We start from the raw sequence: 17,120 nt of genomic DNA on the forward strand, positions 1-17,120 counted from the left end.
TTTAAATGTGAAGTCATAGAGACCACAAAATGCAATTTCAAGGGGCCATCACACAATGCACAACCAAATAAAGACTGTAAGGCAGGTATGTCCAAAATATTCCACAAAGCGCCATGTGGCTGCAGGTTTTTGTTCCAACCGATCAAAAGCACACAGAGTGACCAATCAAAAAGTCAGGTGTGCTGCTGCTTGGTTGGAACAAAAACTGCAGCCACATGGCCCTTTGTGGAATAGTTTGGATATGTCAGCTGTAAGGGGATAACCGGAGTTGGTTTAGTCAGATGTTCCCATATTGTAGAAAATGTTGTATACTGTCAGACAACATTATGCTTGCCCTCCATGCCAGGAAAACATGCAAAGGCGAAGACGCATTAATCCCACGGACGATGCAAAATTTTATGCGAGTGCTGGAAGGGACAAAGTGGGACTTGACATCAGATACATCAGTGCCTTTAAAGGTAGGTGGAATCCTCTAATTGGTTAATCATGGTTTAAGTTTAAATATTTCACCTTACTTTTTGTCTATTTGTTATGTGTGTTTTAACTAGGTCGTGGTATCTTCACCTCCACTCCATTTGAAAAAGGAGATTTTCTGTTGGAATATAGAGGGGAACTAATAAGTAGGCAAGAATGTGAGAGCAGACAGAGACTTTACCATGACAGCCTGAAGGTGTTCATGTTTGAGTTCCGTTTTAATGGAAAACTGTGGTGGTAAGTGTTATGTCATCGCTTTTTCTAATCAGAATTAAACTACACTTTTTTTTGGTTTCACTGAATGTATACAATGGTCATAAGCCAAAAACTAGTTTCCTGAATATATTCTTGATTGTTGATATATATTGTTGTTCTAAGTCAGGCAAATTTATATTGCCAAATTACAAACGATTTGGACTCATTTGTTTCCGTTGCTTTTGTAGTGTTGACGCAGCAAAAGAGGATGGGTCACTTGGAAGGCTTGTAAATGATGACCATTTAAATCCCAATGCCAAGATGAAGTACTTGACAGTGGAAGGGAAGCCCCATCTGTGTTTGTTTGCAACACGTGACATAAGTCCAGGAGAGGAGATCACCTATAATTATGGTGAATCAGACTGGCCATGGAGATGCAAGGTGGTCAAAATTATACTTTGTGAAACTCATAGTTCTCATAAAGGACATCCTCTTACCATACAATAATTACCATACATAAACATATTCTATCTTGCTTTGTCCGTAACATAATTTATAGTGCATTAAATACAGTAATTCAAATTCATGGTTGATGTAGTGAAATACATCTACACTGCCACATACACACATGAAAGACAATGATTGTATTAGAACATTTATATTTCCTTGATTTCATCAGTCTGATATCTGTCATTAAAATCTCCAGACACTTAAAGAAACATCTATGGAGGGGCATCAGGATGAGGTGTCCATATCGGAGCCCACTACAGGTGCTCAAAAGGCATCAACTAGTCGGAGGCGAAAAAAGGCATCTATGGCTGCATCAACTGGTCAACTGGTTAAAAGCTTTGATCAGGTAAGTTAGATTTTTATGCAGTACAAATACTGCAACACTACCAAATGCAGGTAGCAGAAATGAAATGTGCATGGTGGGTTCCATAATGGCTACTAGTGGATGGGGACTGTTGGTTCAGCTCTTTGATATCACGTTGCCACAATTTCGTCATCCACAGCTGAAGATTTTTAAGAGGTGTGTCTTTGTTAACAATACTGTAGATTAACAATTGATTGAGACATCACATGGACTAGTCTACAGACTGTAGTCATTTGGCCTTCCAAGTTACTAAAACAGTTCAAGTAGATGTTTCTTCCCACAAAACACTAATGAGACACAGTCTTGGTGCCTCTTTTACATGAATTTATACATCTAAAAACCTGTCTTAAAGGTATTTTTAAAGGTATACTTGTGGCAGACTTCAGCAACATGCTTGATCAGTCGGGTGTGTATGTGTGTGTGCAGTCACCTGACTTTGATATGATTTATATGGACAATGGTATGTAAGGGCCATGATATGAAAGTGTAGGTCAGTATAATGTCTGATTCTGTGTGTGTGTGTATAAAGCAGTGATCCGCTCTAATATGACTTAGGAGGTCCATACAGTTAACAAGGTCCTTCCTTCCGTGTCATCATTTTGTTTTTTAAAAATACTTGAACAACCTGCACCTGATCTGTTTGTTGCTTTAATGAGAATGTTAAGTTGGTTATGTCTGATCGAAGGGAACTGGGTTGTGAGTCATAAATGGGAAGTAGAACAAGATCTTACTCAAAACTCATTGATACAAATTTAGGAACTATAAAGGCACGGAGTCACTCGTAAAGCCAAAGTTCTAGCATGGAGGAAGGAATCATATACTAATTTGGAAGATTATTGTTTTTATAGTCATGGACTAGTCTACAGACTGTAGTCATTTGGCCTTCCAAGTTACTAAAACAGTTCAAGTAGATGTTTCTTCCCACAAAACACTAATGAGACACAGTCTTGATGCCTCTTTTACGTGAATTTATACATCTAAAAACCTGTCTTAAAGGTATTTTAATGCCATATTTTCTTCTTTTTGTAGAATCCTGATGAGGAAATACCTCAGGAAAATTCTGAGACTACAATTTTGACACCCCTAACTGAAGATTTTGAAGAGGTATATCTTCATTAGCTTTCTTCACAATATTTTTATGAAATATGGGATTGTCCTATTTATTCAGACCTAACATATCTTCTTGAGTGGTACATTCTCAGGGCCTGTGTTTTTAATGCCTCTTTTCTATATGTTTTATCTGCTATAGCCATTGGCTGAGAGCAGTCGGATCCAGATAGGTGAAGACCAGATTCAGACAAGTCCAGGTCCTGGTCCACTCAGCGGGCATGGAAAGGTAAATACAATTTAATGCATTTCTAATTGATGATACTTGTGGCAGACTTCAGCAACATGCTTGATCAGTCGGGTGTGTATGTGTGTGTGCAGTCACCTGACTGTGATATGATTTATATGGACAATGGTATGTAAGGGCCATGATATGAAAGTGTAGGTCAGTATAATGTCTGATTCTGTGTGTGTGTGTATAAAGCAGTGATCCGCTCTAATATGACTTAGGAGGTCCATACAGTTAACAAGGTCCTTCCTTCCGTGTCATCATTTTGTTTTTTAAAAATACTTGAACAACCTGCATCTGATCTGTTTGTTGCTTTAATGAGAATGTTAAGTTGGTTATGTCTGATCGAAGGGAACTGGGTTGTGAGTCATAAATGGGAAGTAGAACAAGATCTTACTCAAAACTCATTGATACAAATTTAGGAACTATAAAGGCACGGAGTCACTCGTAAAGCCAAAGTTCTAGCATGGAGGAAGGAATCATATACTAATTTGGAAGATTATTGTTTTTATAGTCATGGACTAGTCTACAGACTGTAGTCATTTGACCTTCCAAGTTACTAAAACAGTTCAAGTAGATGTTTCTTCCCACAAAACACTAATGAGACACAGTCTTGATGCCTCTTTTACATGAATTTATACATCTAAAAACCTGTCTTAAAGGTATTTTAATGCCATATTTTCTTCTTTTTGTAGAATCCTAATGAGGAAATACCTCAGGAAAATTCTGAGACTACAATTTTGGCATCCTCATCTGAAGATTTTGAAGAGGTATATCTTCATTAAGAATAAATTGTCATTGATATCTTTCATTCTGTCTTAGAATATTATCCAGTGACGATCAAACCAAAGCTTCCCTCTCATTCTTTATTCAGACCTAACATATCTTCTTGAGTGGTACATTCTCAGGGCCTGTGTTTTTAATGCCTCTTTTCCATATGCTTTATCTGCTATAGCTAATGGCTGAGAGCAGTCGGATCCAGATAGTTGAAGACCAGATTCAGACAAGTCCAGGTCCTGGTCCACTCAGCGGGCATGGAAAGGTAAATACAATTTAATGCATTTCTAATTGATGATACTTGTGGCAGACTTCAGCAACATGCTTGATCAGTCGGGTGTGTATGTGTGTGTGCAGTCACCTGACTTTGATATGATTTATATGGACAATGGTATGTAAGGGCCATGATATGAAAGTGTAGGTCAGTATAATGTCTGATTCTGTGTGTGTGTGTGTATAAAGCAGTGATCCGCTCTAATATGACTTAGGAGGTCCATACAGTTAACAAGGTCCTTCCTTCCGTGTCATCATTTTGTTTTTTAAAAATACTTGAACAACCTGCACCTGATCTGTTTGTTGCTTTAATGAGAATGTTAAGTTGGTTATGTCTGATCGAAGGGAACTGGGTTGTGAGTCATAAATGGGAAGTAGAACAAGATCTTACTCAAAACTCATTGATACAAATTTAGGAACTATAAAGGCACGGAGTCACTCGTAAAGCCAAAGTTCTAGCATGGAGGAAGGAATCATATACTAATTTGGAAGATTATTGTTTTTATAGTCATGGACTAGTCTACAGACTGTAGTCATTTGGCCTTCCAAGTTACTAAAACAGTTCAAGTAGATGTTTCTTCCCACAAAACACTAATGAGACACAGTCTTGATGCCTCTTTTATGTGAATTTATACATCTAAAAACCTGTCTTAAAGGTATTTTAATGCCATATTTTCTTCTTTTTGTAGAATCCTGATGAGGAAATACCTCAGGAAAATTCTGAGACTACAATTTTGACACCCCTAACTGAAGATTTTGAAGAGGTATATCTTCATTAGCTTTCTTCACAATATTTTTATGAAATATGGGATTGTCCTATTTATTCAGACCTAACATATCTTCTTGAGTGGTACATTCTCAGGGCCTGTGTTTTTAATGCCTCTTTTCTATATGTTTTATCTGCTATAGCCATTGGCTGAGAGCAGTCGGATCCAGATAGGTGAAGACCAGATTCAGACAAGTCCAGGTCCTGGTCCACTCAGTGGGCATGGAAAGGTAAATACAATTTAATGCATTTCTTATTGATGATACTTGTGGCAGACTTCAGCAACATGCTTGATCAGTCGGGTGTGTATGTGTGTGTGCAGTCACCTGACTTTGATATGATTTATATGGACAATGGTATGTAAGGGCCATGATATGAAAGTGTAGGTCAGTATAATGTCTGATTCTGTGTGTGTGTGTATAAAGCAGTGATCTGCTCTAATATGACTTAGGAGGTCCATACAGTTAACAAGGTCCTTCCTTCCGTGTCATCATTTTGTTTTTTAAAAATACTTGAACAACCTGCACCTGATCTGTTTTTTGCTTTCATGAGAATGTTAAGTTGGTTATGTCTGATCAAAGTATTACATTGGAAGTAGAACAAGATCTATTCCTATCGGAGCAATACTTCTTTTTTGTGATCTTAACAAATAAGTCAAATTTACATACAACACTGTTGTAATTTTGAGCATTTTCAGCATTGAAATGTGAATGTAAAATATTTTCTGCCAACAGTGTCAAAATCACCGCCTTGTGTGCGCAACAGTATCCTCCTTGGACAAATGCCTTCAGTGTGTGGGACCTGTAGCCTCCTTAAAGTGGCTTGGCTATAAGTGCAAAGGTGAGTCCTTTGTGTGGCTAATGACAGTAGGTGAATTCAGACTCAGTATGCAGTACATTAGGTATATCTGAAACTAATGCAGTGTAGTACAACAGTCCTGCAATTAATTATAGTAATAATATTTTTGCTGATACTCTTTTAGGATGTTTTGATTGAACTTTCTGAACATTTTGGAAGCTGATGTTTGTGGTGCTGCTTAGCTGTATTTTGTCATGTAAGAGATGTTTCTAATTTCTTTGTCTTCTCTCTTTCCATCATTAATGGTAGGCTAAATACTAGAAACACTTATCTGTATCACACAGACAACAACAACAGAGTTAAACTGAAGCTTCAAATGATCAGAAAGTTGAATTAACGCTTCTTCTTTTTGTTTTATTCAGATGTACCTAATCATGTACCTGATATATGTAGTGTATTCTAATGTATAATTAACCACTCATCCTTGGTACGCAGTTCATTTCGCTTCACTGGCACTGACAAAATCTGTGAGGGTGTCATGCTTGTCATGCAGTTTGTGTGTATTCCAAATCATTACTTTTAGAAAGGAAAAATGTAAACAGACCAAGTTTAAATTAATAATTTAAAAATGTGTTACAGTTTGTTCAGGTGTCTGGCATAAAACCTGTTTCAGACGAATTATAAATGAAAACCTCCCCCACCAATCACAGGTAAGTATCGACTGAGGTTGTCTTAAATTTTTTAAGTAAATGTAAAATGTCCATACCTAAAATGTGTTGTCTCACCATTTCAGGAGCAACAGCTTTCAAAATGTTCAGAGGATGAACTGCTGTCAGATGAGGATAGCATACCACATTCCAATGTGGATCCAATATCTGATGATGATCAGGATCATTCTGATGTGGATTACATACCAGACTCAGAGTTTCAAGATGATGATGATGATGAAGATTCAGACACAAGTATACCTTTCATGCCTATTCGGTCTAACGGTGGACAGATTCAGGTAAAACCAGTAATACCTGATGCTGGGACATCTTATGGGTCAGACACAGGCATCCCAGTTGTGCCCAGTACATCAAAAGGTCAAATGCCCCTTAAAGAAACATCAGGCTCTGCAAATTCTATGAAAACCTTGCCAAAGAAGAAGAAGAAAAAGCTAGATGATCAAGCAGAGCCTCACAACCAAGAATCAACACATTTGACTATGAGTACTAAAAATTACTGTTACATTTGTGGTCAACCACAAAGCAAAATTTCTCGCCACTTGAAGACACACACTACACATGCAGAAGTTGTACATGTTTTTTCCCTGCCTTACCACTCAAAGGAGCGTAAAATATTGTTAGAAAAAATGAGGAATAAGGGAAACTTTAGACATAATACTGCTGTTTTACAAGGTGGAACAGGCCCGCTGAAAGTAAAGAGAAAACCAAAGGCTAAAGCAGTGGCAGGAAAGTTTGTTCACTGTATGTACTGTCAAGGGATGTACCTCCGGAAAGAGCTTTGGAGACTTGCCCGCAGATGCCCCTGCAAGCCAGAAGATGGAGATTTGGAAAAAGAACCTGGGAGGACCAAAGTACTGGGTTTGGCTGTCGCTCAAGAGTCTGCATCTTGTCACCAGATCTCAGCTGGAGTTTGGAAGCTCCTTAGTGCCATGAAACAGGATGAGGTTGCCTCAGCTGTGAGAAATGACCTCTCTATTATTCAGTTTGCCCAGTCACTCTACAACAGACATGGACAAGACCCTACAAAGTATGAATACATGCGACAGAAGCTTCGTGAAGTGGGGCGTTTGTTGTTATGTCTGCGCACAGACTTCTCAGTACATAACCTGGAGGAGGCTGTTAAACCTGCTAACTTCCAGAGGGTTGTGCAAGCTGTAAAGAAAGTTTCTGGTTTTGATGAAGAAAAACACTCATATGGAACACCAAGCCTTGCATTGAAATTGGGGCACACATTGCACAAAGTTTGTGACATTATCCACTGTAGGGCCCTCATGGCAGAACATGAAGAACTGATCAAGTCCACTGACACATTCAAGAAGTTGTACTCCTCCAAGTGGTCTGAGATGGTGTCTCACAGTGCCTTGAACACACTGAGTGATGCAAAGTACAACAAGCCATCAACTTTACCCTTCACTGAGGATGTTCGCATTCTTCACCAGTACCTTGAGAAATCTGCAGAAAGTGCCTTTTGCAACTTAAAGGAGAAGGCCACGACTCAGAACTATGCACAACTTGCAAAAGTTACACTTGCACAAATCATTGTGTTCAATCGAAGACGAGCTGAGGAGGTTTCAAAAATGCGCCTCAAAAGTTTCCATGAAAGAGACAACACAAAGCTCCATGAAGATGTTGCCATGGGTTTGTCAAAGACTGAACAGAAGCTTTGCAACTATTTCAGCCGAATCGAAATCATGGGGAAAAGGGGCAGAAAGGTTGCAGTTCTGCTAACACCAAGGATGGTGGATGCTCTCTCACTACTGACCAGTCAAAGGACTGAGTGTGGTGTTTGTGCCACAAATATCTTCCTGTTTGCAAGACCTAAATCAATGACCCATTACAGAGGGCAGGACTGTTTGCGTGTTCATGCAAGCCAGTGTGGAGCAAAGCACCCTGAGCATCTCAGGTCGACACAACTAAGGAAACATGTTGCAACACTCTCTCAGGTCCTTAATTTGAAAAACAATGAACTTGATCAGGTCGCAGATTTCCTGGGACACGACATCCGTGTTCACCGCGACTTCTACAGATTACCAGTTCCCACAACACAGCTGGCCAAGATTTCTAAACTGCTTTTATCAATGGAGAAAGGACATCTTTCCAGCATGCAGGGAAAATCCCTGGATGAGATTGAAATAGAAGGTTTGTACAGAAATTAGCACTGATATTAGTGGGGGGGTTCTGAATGCTAAGTTAGTCTTGTCAACACATGATAATGACCAATCAATCAGGTTAGCAATGGCCATTAAGTTGGCATCTCATCATGTTACACCATGGTGCCATTTGTAGAATTGTGGCATTGAATGATACTACTATACATCTTTAAAATATTTCCATGTCCAAGTCCAGTTTTGCTTTGTTTGTTGTTTTAATTAGTTTTGTGCTATTCATAAGACTTTTACTAACATCGTCTCCTAGGTGAAATCGCATTAAGTGACACTGAGGCCAAAGACAGTGACAGTGAATCTGATGGCAGTGGCACAGAATTCACAGAGTGTGACACTAGTGAGGCTGTGGATGCTGCAACCGACTCTACAGCTACGGAGCAGGTCCATGATGCTGCAGATTTAGGTAAGTTACTTCTTCAGTTACTTTTACAGTTGTTTTTCGATCAAATGTGTTTTTTTCCATAAGAAAACTTTTGACAAATAATGTGTATTGCAGAAGCAGTGTCATCAGTGACGTCCACAGTGAATGAGACTGCCCCTCTCTCTGAAAGTAAGTTTGATTGTAACACATCTTTACACAACATATAAAAAGACATTTAAGATATAAAATCCAAAAAAAGACAATACAAAAAGACACAAAGTATAAAAAGAATATCACAATGAAAAATAAAAACTATGGACAAAGGACTTAAAAACTATGTTGCATTTACGTATGATGTGTATATACAGTTAGTTTTTTTTTACAATTGCTAAGATTTCTTGAAACCTCCCACCCTTCTCTCAAAACTGTTAACACAAAACCCGATTTACATACTGCATTCACAAAACGTCTACCATAAGCCTTCTTGCGGAGTCAAACAATGTCACAAACATTACTGAGCATTCATTAAACTCGCATCAGAAAATGGAAAACAGTGTTCAAGACATGCAGCTCCAGAAAAAAATGTTATTGTATATAATAAAGTAGATGCATTTTGTGTTTTCAAAAAAAATATTCACAACTCAGTAACACAGTTTAGATATTGTATATGATTCAGTGCAAAAGGCAAAAGAACAAACACAAAATCTAACTGAAAAGCACATTACATTATGCTGAAAATGTAACTGCAAAATCATAGTCAACAAGTGATTCATTCAGCTTCACTATCATGTCTTTGTGCTGGGTCAGGCCAGAGGACTTCATCTACATTACAAAAACCCTCTGGTGTGCCAGATCCAGTCTTGGTGAGACTCTACACCTGTGTCACCACAGGACAATCCCATGACCTGTAGGAGATTCTCCCTTCTATAGGGTTTTAGTCATATACCTTCCACCACCATGCGGAGAAAAACTCTTCTATTAGGAAGAGTTCTGTCAGGAAAGGGGAGTGTGGTGGAAGGCAAACATTTATGATTTGCTGGTTGATGTTGAACCACTCTGGTGTTACCCTTCAACTCACCCATGCCACCTGTGCACTCGGAACTGGCTTATACTGTATTGGTTGCATCACAGCATTACGGTGTGAAGAGTCTTCAGCAGATATTATAGCTTATACACAACCACTAAAAACTCACACTTGTTGCTCATTGATGTGATGACCAATATAAGCCAGTTCAGAGTGCATAAGAGGCATGGTGTGTTGAAGGGTGATACCAGAGTGGTTCAACATCAACCAGCAATTCATAAATGTTGGCCTTCCACCATACTCCCTTTTCCTTAATCCAACAGAATGGAGTTTTTCTTTTGGTGGAAGGTATATGACCAAAAACCCTATAGATGGGAAAATCTTCTTATCAAGGCTAGATTAGGCCCACCAGGGTGATCTTCCCTGCTGTCTGTGCTGCAGAGGAAGCCCTCTGGCCTGACCCAGCACTAAGACGTGATGCTGAGGCTGAATGAATCACTTGTTGACTTTGATTTTGCAGTCACATATACAGTGTAATGTAATGTGCATGATTTTGTCTTTGTTCTTCGTCCTTTTGCAAGTGCTGAATCCACAGACAGTCAATACTGTAATTCTTGCAGTACTTGCAGTACGCAATATCTACAATTAAATATCTAAACCATGGTATGGAGTTATGAATACTGGAGTTATTGGAAAACACAAAATGCATTTACTGTATTATAACAGTAGCCTTTTTTTCTGGAGCTACATGTCCTGAACACTGTTTTCCATTTTCTGAAGTGTTGAATGCTCAGTAGTGTTGCAATTCTTACTGGTGTGTGTGTGTGTGTGTGTGTGATCTGAAAACATTGTTTGATTTTGAGCACAGATGAAACTGTTTTGAGGCGTTTGATTGATTTTCCAAAAGAAGGATCACAGGTTTTGTGAATGTAGTTTGAAAATTAGATTTTGTGTTTACTGTTTTGAGAAAAGGGTGGAAAGTTTCAAGAAATGTCATAGCATTTGTGAAAAACTGTTACTTCTGCCACCTGTGGCTAATCATCATGCATCACAAGTGCATCACAAAGCAATTTGTGTTTTAGTGAGTGAAAATGTGTCTTGAGTTTTGCAAAAAGGGTAAATGAGATCTGCAAATTGTAAGTTTAACAGGTGAAAATTGTTAATGGTTTAGCCAAAAGAGTGATCAATTCACTAAATGGGTTCAGACCACTGAGCATTTAGTTCGCAGAATAGCAATTCAGAAAATTGTAATACCACATAACCTGTAGATCGTTTATTGCATGTCAAGACTGTTTCCTGTCTCTCTGCACCTTCGTTGAAAATTAATGTTAGATTTAATCTGATAATAGGCATCAGCAAACAGCACCACTTCTCTACAAAATGATCCTAAACATGAAATGTCAAATAATTGAAACTATGGTGCAAAACATTTTGGCACTTCAGACATCTAGATTCTTATTCCTCACTCACTACCATCAGAGAGGTGTCTGATGATTCCCAAATTTACTCTGTTGCAAGACAGCAACCTCAAACAAACAGCCAGAGTTATAAAGCATCATTCAGTCAGTCTGGGATTATACAGACAGAAGAGACTGAGATGGCCTAAATCTACAGCCTAAATCTGGGGTAATTTCTCAAAGGTACAACCTACCTGTGTGCAGCCGTACCAATCTGTGTTTACTGTTCCTTGTATTTACTATTGATGCATTACTTTTAAAGCTATACTTACCTTTCTGACATGTGGCACAGCACTTTGTAAAAATGTGAACATGAACTGAAAATTAAGTATTCAAGAACGCTCATCACAGAAACAAGTAAACAGGAATCTGTTTATTAGTTGAACTTTGCTTTTGATTGATCCAACCAGCCAAGACATTGTTTTGTATGCGTAATATTTTTTCTTTTACTTTGTATATCTTCTAGGACAAGATGCTGGTCAAGACCATGAGTCCAGAAGAGTGCCAAAGAAAGTGTGGTCTAAGCCTGAGGTTGCTGCAGTTATGCGGCATTTCAGAGGTCACATTTGTAAAGGAAAACTGGCCACCAAAAATGAATGTAGTCATTGCAAGCTGGTAGAAGGCCCTGCATTAGCACAAAGAACAGTGCAAAATATAAGGGACTTTGTCAGAAACAGAGGAATAGCTGCAAAGAGACAGTCACAGAAAGAGAAGCTATAAATCCACAGGGTTCACAGTTGTTCAGTATGTTATGGTTATGTTGATACCCTAATATATTCAATAATGCCACCTCTTAAACATGGGTCGTTATAAATAAGAGAATATTTTAGCATAAAGCTTTTTTTTTTGGAGTTGTGGCTCTTGTGTGGCAGGCTGCTAGTTGCCTGTGGGTTTGGTTTTTGTTGACAAAGTGACTGACTATGTGTGAGGTATGTTTTTGTTAAGTGCTCTGACACTTTTTTATTTTCACACAGTGATGTTTATTTCACTATTTGATATGTTGATACGATATACATATATATATGGGCAGTATTCTTACTTAAGAGCAGTTTATTGATAATAAAATGACTGTCCTGTTAATGTTGTGTGCTGTCTGGTTTGTGTATTTATGTTAATGAGGGGTCATTTAAATTGTGACATCATTGCCCTTTAAAGACCTTATAATGTTTGTTATGACCTTGTAAGACACATATTCGTGTTGTCTGCATAAACCACAATACTATCAGGGTGGTGTGTATGGAGTTGTGTAGGGTGTATCTGAACTCTGAAGTGAGCTGAATTTTTTTCAGATTTTTTGAAGTGCTTTAGTTTAACTCCCAAACCTCTAGGACCTCGGGAAAGGGTAGTCCCGCTAAACCACCACCGGACAGGTTTTGAGAAAATGTTCTTCTAAACCATATAAACCAGTATGTGTGTGTGTGTGTGTGTGTGTATTCATGTGTTTAAGGAGCTTTAATAATAACTGTGTGTGTGTGTGTGTGTGTATGTGTGTGTGTTTAGGGAGCTTTAATTATGAGGGGTATTTTATGCCAGCACACTATACTTAAACGCCTAGAATGCGTCGCCTGTGCCAGCATAAAGTCTGATTAATAGGCGTGCTTACAGACACGCGTATTGCGAGTACACCAGATGACATGGGTGACGGGTGAAAAGTGCCACGAGCGAACGTAGTGGACGCCTGTGTGTGTGTGTAACGCGTGTACGTTAACAGTGTGTTACTCTGTGTAACAGTTCAGCTGTTACACAGAGTCTCAGCTTCATATGGTATTATTTATAAGAAAGCACAACTTACAGATGAACTCCAAGCCCCCACAGAGCTGTCAGGATATTTCTATTATTTTCAGGCCAGTTTTTATTTTCTTGTTAAGGAAATCTCTCTCTCTCTCTCTCTCTCTCTCTCTCTCTCTCTCTCTCTCTCTCTCTCTCTCTCTCTCTCTCTCTAGGTTTGAATGATATCGAATTGATATTTAATGATAGCAAGGGTGAAAGGGATAATTAAAATAATTTCAGCTACTTAAAAATAGTAGGCTAATAGTAAAGTACGACGCTCACAGCCAGTTCCCAGCTTCGCGCGCGGACACACAGTTCATTACGCACCACCTGAATATTAAGTAGCCATGCGGACCTATCTAATGAATATTCAGTAGCCATGTGGACAGCAGTCCGTTCACAATATGATTCCATCGGACCTTATATCTACACTGTTTAACCCAATTCGGCACTTATGCACAGTCCCATTATGTTTTACAGACATTCGTAGTTAACTAATGAGGTAAAACATTTTGTTTAAGCTGCATTTTGCTGACTTTCACTCCTAAAACAGGCTAATTAAGCCTCCGGTTTTGGCCGGAAAAACGTTAAGTTTATCTGGTACGTAGGAGATAGTCTTTCTCTTCATCTATAAGTTATGCTTTCTTATAAACAATACCATATGAAGCTGAGACTCTGTGTAACAGCTGAACTGTTATAGGCTTACACGCGTTACACACACACACAGGCGTCCACTGCGTTCGCTAGTGGCACTTTTCACCCGTCACCCATGTTATCTGGTGTACTCGCAATACGCGTGTCTGTACGCCTATGTAGAATTGTACTTAACAGTCACGCGGGTCTTCATGTCACGTATTTGAGGCGTAGTTCACCCGTCACGCAGCCGTCACGTAGGCGTATGTGCAACAACGCGTGTACAGCGTCTGCGTGACGCCTACGTGACGCCTGTCTGTCCATTGAAAGTGAATGGAATTTACACGCGCACGTTAGACGTTTGATGTCATCGCATAGGCGCTGTACACGCGTTTTAGTATAGTGTGCTGGCATAAAATACCCCTCATACTTTAATAAGAACTGTGTGTGTGTGTGTGTGTGTGTGTGTGTGTGTGTGTGTGTGTGTGTGTGATTGTGTGTGTGTGTTTAGGGAGCTTTAATAAGAACTGTGTGTGTGTGTGTGTGTGTGTGTGTGTGTGTGTGTATTCATGTGTTTAGGTAGCTTTATTAATAACTGTGTGTGTGTGTGTGTGTGTGTGTGTGTGTGTGTGTGTATTCATGTGTTTAAGGAGCTTTAATAATAACTGTGTGTGTGTGTGTGTGTGTGTGTGTGTGTGTATTCATGTGTTTAAGGAGCTTTAATAATAACTGTGTGTGTGTGTGTGTGTGTGTGTGTGTGTGTGTGTATTCATGTGTTTAAGGAGCTTTAATAATAACTGTGTGTGTGTGTGTGTGTGTGTGTGTGTGTGTGTGTGTGTGTATTCATGTGTTTAGGTAACTTTAATAAGAAATGTGTGTGTGTGATTGTGTGTGTGTGTGTGTGTGTGTGTGTGTGTGTGTGTGTATTCATGTGTTTAGGTAGCTTTAATAAGAAATGTGTGTGTGTGTGTGTGTGTGTGTGTGTGTGTGTGTGTATGCGTGTGTGTTGCACAAATCGTGCAGTTTGTTTCACTGTATTGTAATGTTAGACAGTTTCTTTTTTTCAAATATCTGCACTAAATGAGTTTCATCCTCCCTGATACGAGGATGTGAGTCCACTAAAGCTCTGCTAGCAGCCGGGTTCACAATACTCTGAGGGAAACTCTTGGCTTACCTGGACAGGTGAGATCCAGGATAAACAAAGACAAATATGAAGATATAACATATATAGATTATAAACCACTGACTGTCACTGTGACAGAGGAAGGAACTCACTGGAAACATTTCTCTCATTCATGATGTCATAGATGATGTCACTGACAGGCTTACCTGAACAGGTGAGATCCAGGATAAACTGAGAGGAAAATGAAGATGAAGATGCACAGTCCCTCAGAGCAGATCCAGACTGGACACAGTCAGAGCTGATCATCCACACAGATCTGTCTGAGGACTCCTCTCTCCGTTCTACAGAAACAGCAGAACCACAGTCTAAGTCTCTGCAGGCAGCTGCTGCTGTCTTCAGGGTCCAGACAGGGCCATCCACTGGTCTCCATTCTCCTTCATGTTCCAGCTCCAGTGTTCCTGCACAGCGACTGTCTCCTCCCACCAACCTGACAGGCTCTGAACACAAACAAGAGAGTCATCAGTAAAAGAATAAAGTGAGTTTGATGAGAACAGCAATGAACCAAATGAAAGCTGCAGCTCCTCTTCTACCTGAGCAGGTGAGTCCAACAGCTCTGCCAGGTGAGCAGGTGTTTCTATCTGAGCCTGAGCTTCTACAGTCCAGGAGAGCAGACTCATCTCCTCCACACTGGAACTCTTTGGTCCACATTGGAGCCTCCCCTTCTCCATAGAGCGCCCCCTGGAGGACTGAAGGAGCCCCACAGCCAAGCTCCCTGCAGACCACCTCTGCATCCTGCTGGTCAAAGTCAGCTTCACACACTGAGGACCAGCTCTGGTTAGACTGGTCAGACTTCAGCTCCAGTCTGCCTGAGCACAGACTGGTCCCATTCACCAGCCTGACAGAGTCTTGAGAGGAGAGAGAAGAGAAACAGAGAGGTAAAAGACACCAGACACAGAATAAAAAGATGTCATGAAACAACAAATCAGTGAATCAAACTGGATGGAGCAGAATTCCAACATTGGAACAATAACAAGTGTGAATGTTTTCAAACCACACAACATCACAGACCTGCTGACTTGTACACATTTTGTGTAGCAGGAACACATAGTGACATGAAAGTAAAGTTGTATGATCTGTAGCTCCTAAACTACGCTAAAAGCTGATCACACCTGGAGGTCAGTTGTGTCCTTGCAGTACTCAGGTCTAGATGGGGCACGCTCTGCTGCGACAGAGACACTGAACTCCGTCTGACTGGTTATTTCTGCGTCGTGTTACATCCAACTTGTGTCTTCGTGTTCTGTTAAATGTTCTATGTTAAGTTCCACACTTGGCTGACCAGACATGAGCCGGAACTACAAGGCCATCTTCATTTTACTCAGCTTTTTATGGCTGATTGGTGACGACCTTACACTGCTGTCAGACACTGGCTACCGGTGTTTGCTGAGTTATGCCTGCAGAGATCTGCTGCCCCTCGCAGGAGCACCACAGCAAAAACTACATAGCAATGATTTCTCCTGTAAAGTCTGAATTAAAAACCATATAACGCTCTTTGTGTGCTTCATCAATGGCGATATATAACCTGCTGTCTTTAGTTTATCAATGTTTAGACTCATCAATGTTTTATTAGTCTCAGATGTTTTTTTTTTTGTCAAAGTCGGTCAAATATCTGTTGATAATAAAACCATTTGATTCCTGTAGCAGTTTTATTTATTTTAGATGCATCATCCCTAAATCATCTTACCTTGTTATTAAATTAATGTAACTCACACTATCTAATGGCCCAATATATGTGCTGAGATAAAGTTATGGATGCAATATGCAGAGGTGGGACTATATTTTATTACCTGCCGAGATCTGCATCGTTCCTTTCTCAGACCAGGTAAGTATTAATGTATGAACTGTCCTCTCAAAACAGTCTAAAATATGAGCTGGTAAAAGCATTTCACTCCTGGATATCCAGAGACAAAGTTAGGAGGACACGCATTATATGGCAAGACTCGTATTTTACTTGATCTGGAGTTTATTAAGTTATAACTTTATTGTTATAACAATATATTTTCAGGTTTGCACAATATATTTATCATGTTATTACATGACATTATCTTGTTATTTCAAGATAATGATATTTTCATGTTATTAAGGTTAGTAACATTCACTTTACACATATTCAAATGGGCAGTCCACAAACCAATGGGAGACATCACGGTGACTACGTCCATTACCTGAACAGGTGAGAATCAGGATGGAGGAAGAGGAACCTGATGATGCACACTCCCTCAGAGCAGATCCAGAATGGACACAGTCAGCTCTGATCCACCACACAGATCTGCCTGAGGACTCCCCTCTATGTTCTACAGAAACAGCAG

General features: G+C 39.6%; 2 protein-coding genes across 4 annotated transcripts in view; both read left to right on the forward strand.

Annotated features, from left to right (window-relative positions):
* The window catches only part of LOC131967727 (histone-lysine N-methyltransferase SETD5-like), a 6,027-nt gene extending 968 nt beyond the window's left edge, over nucleotides 1-5,059 (forward strand). The window contains exons 2-12 of the mRNA XM_059328669.1: nucleotides 347-458; nucleotides 549-711; nucleotides 918-1,110; nucleotides 1,376-1,525; nucleotides 2,573-2,647; nucleotides 2,793-2,879; nucleotides 3,575-3,649; nucleotides 3,835-3,921; nucleotides 4,619-4,693; nucleotides 4,839-4,925; nucleotides 5,018-5,059. Of these exons, the coding sequence (XP_059184652.1) occupies nucleotides 353-458; nucleotides 549-711; nucleotides 918-1,110; nucleotides 1,376-1,525; nucleotides 2,573-2,647; nucleotides 2,793-2,879; nucleotides 3,575-3,649; nucleotides 3,835-3,921; nucleotides 4,619-4,693; nucleotides 4,839-4,925; nucleotides 5,018-5,059 (1,140 nt within the window). The 5' untranslated portion in view covers nucleotides 347-352. The remainder of the gene's footprint in view (nucleotides 1-346; nucleotides 459-548; nucleotides 712-917; nucleotides 1,111-1,375; nucleotides 1,526-2,572; nucleotides 2,648-2,792; nucleotides 2,880-3,574; nucleotides 3,650-3,834; nucleotides 3,922-4,618; nucleotides 4,694-4,838; nucleotides 4,926-5,017) is intronic.
* Nucleotides 5,060-5,217: 158 nt separating this feature from the next.
* LOC131967738 (uncharacterized) lies at nucleotides 5,218-12,308 on the forward strand. Of its 3 annotated transcripts, none has more exons than XM_059328678.1 (6): nucleotides 5,218-5,535; nucleotides 6,133-6,203; nucleotides 6,287-8,360; nucleotides 8,637-8,789; nucleotides 8,883-8,936; nucleotides 11,695-12,308. In XM_059328678.1, exons 3-6 carry the CDS (start codon nucleotides 6,467-6,469, stop codon nucleotides 11,946-11,948), a joined length of 2,355 nt encoding a protein of 784 aa, XP_059184661.1. In that variant the 5' UTR covers nucleotides 5,218-5,535; nucleotides 6,133-6,203; nucleotides 6,287-6,466; the 3' UTR covers nucleotides 11,949-12,308. The 3 variants fall into 3 exon arrangements, with proteins under 3 accessions (XP_059184661.1, XP_059184663.1, XP_059184662.1); XM_059328680.1 differs by having other exon boundaries at nucleotides 8,886-8,936; XM_059328679.1 differs by lacking the exon at nucleotides 5,218-5,535 and having other exon boundaries at nucleotides 5,897-8,360.
* Nucleotides 12,309-17,120: the final 4,812 nt, after the last annotated feature.

Source organism: Centropristis striata, unplaced genomic scaffold (genome assembly GCF_030273125.1).
Source record: "Centropristis striata isolate RG_2023a ecotype Rhode Island unplaced genomic scaffold, C.striata_1.0 Scaffold_25, whole genome shotgun sequence".
NCBI classification, from domain to species: domain Eukaryota; kingdom Metazoa; phylum Chordata; class Actinopteri; order Perciformes; family Serranidae; genus Centropristis; species Centropristis striata.

Bases quoted from the DNA above. Each gene is read 5' to 3' on its own strand.
- LOC131967738 (XM_059328678.1), top strand. From the start codon at position 6,467: ATGCCTATTCGGTCTAACGGTGGACAGATTCAGGTAAAACCAGTAATA. The intron at 8,790-8,882 runs GTAAGTTACTTC...TGTGTATTGCAG, and splicing joins CCATGATGCTGCAGATTTAG to AAGCAGTGTCATCAGTGACG. The intron at 8,937-11,694 runs GTAAGTTTGATT...TATATCTTCTAG, and splicing joins GACTGCCCCTCTCTCTGAAA to GACAAGATGCTGGTCAAGAC.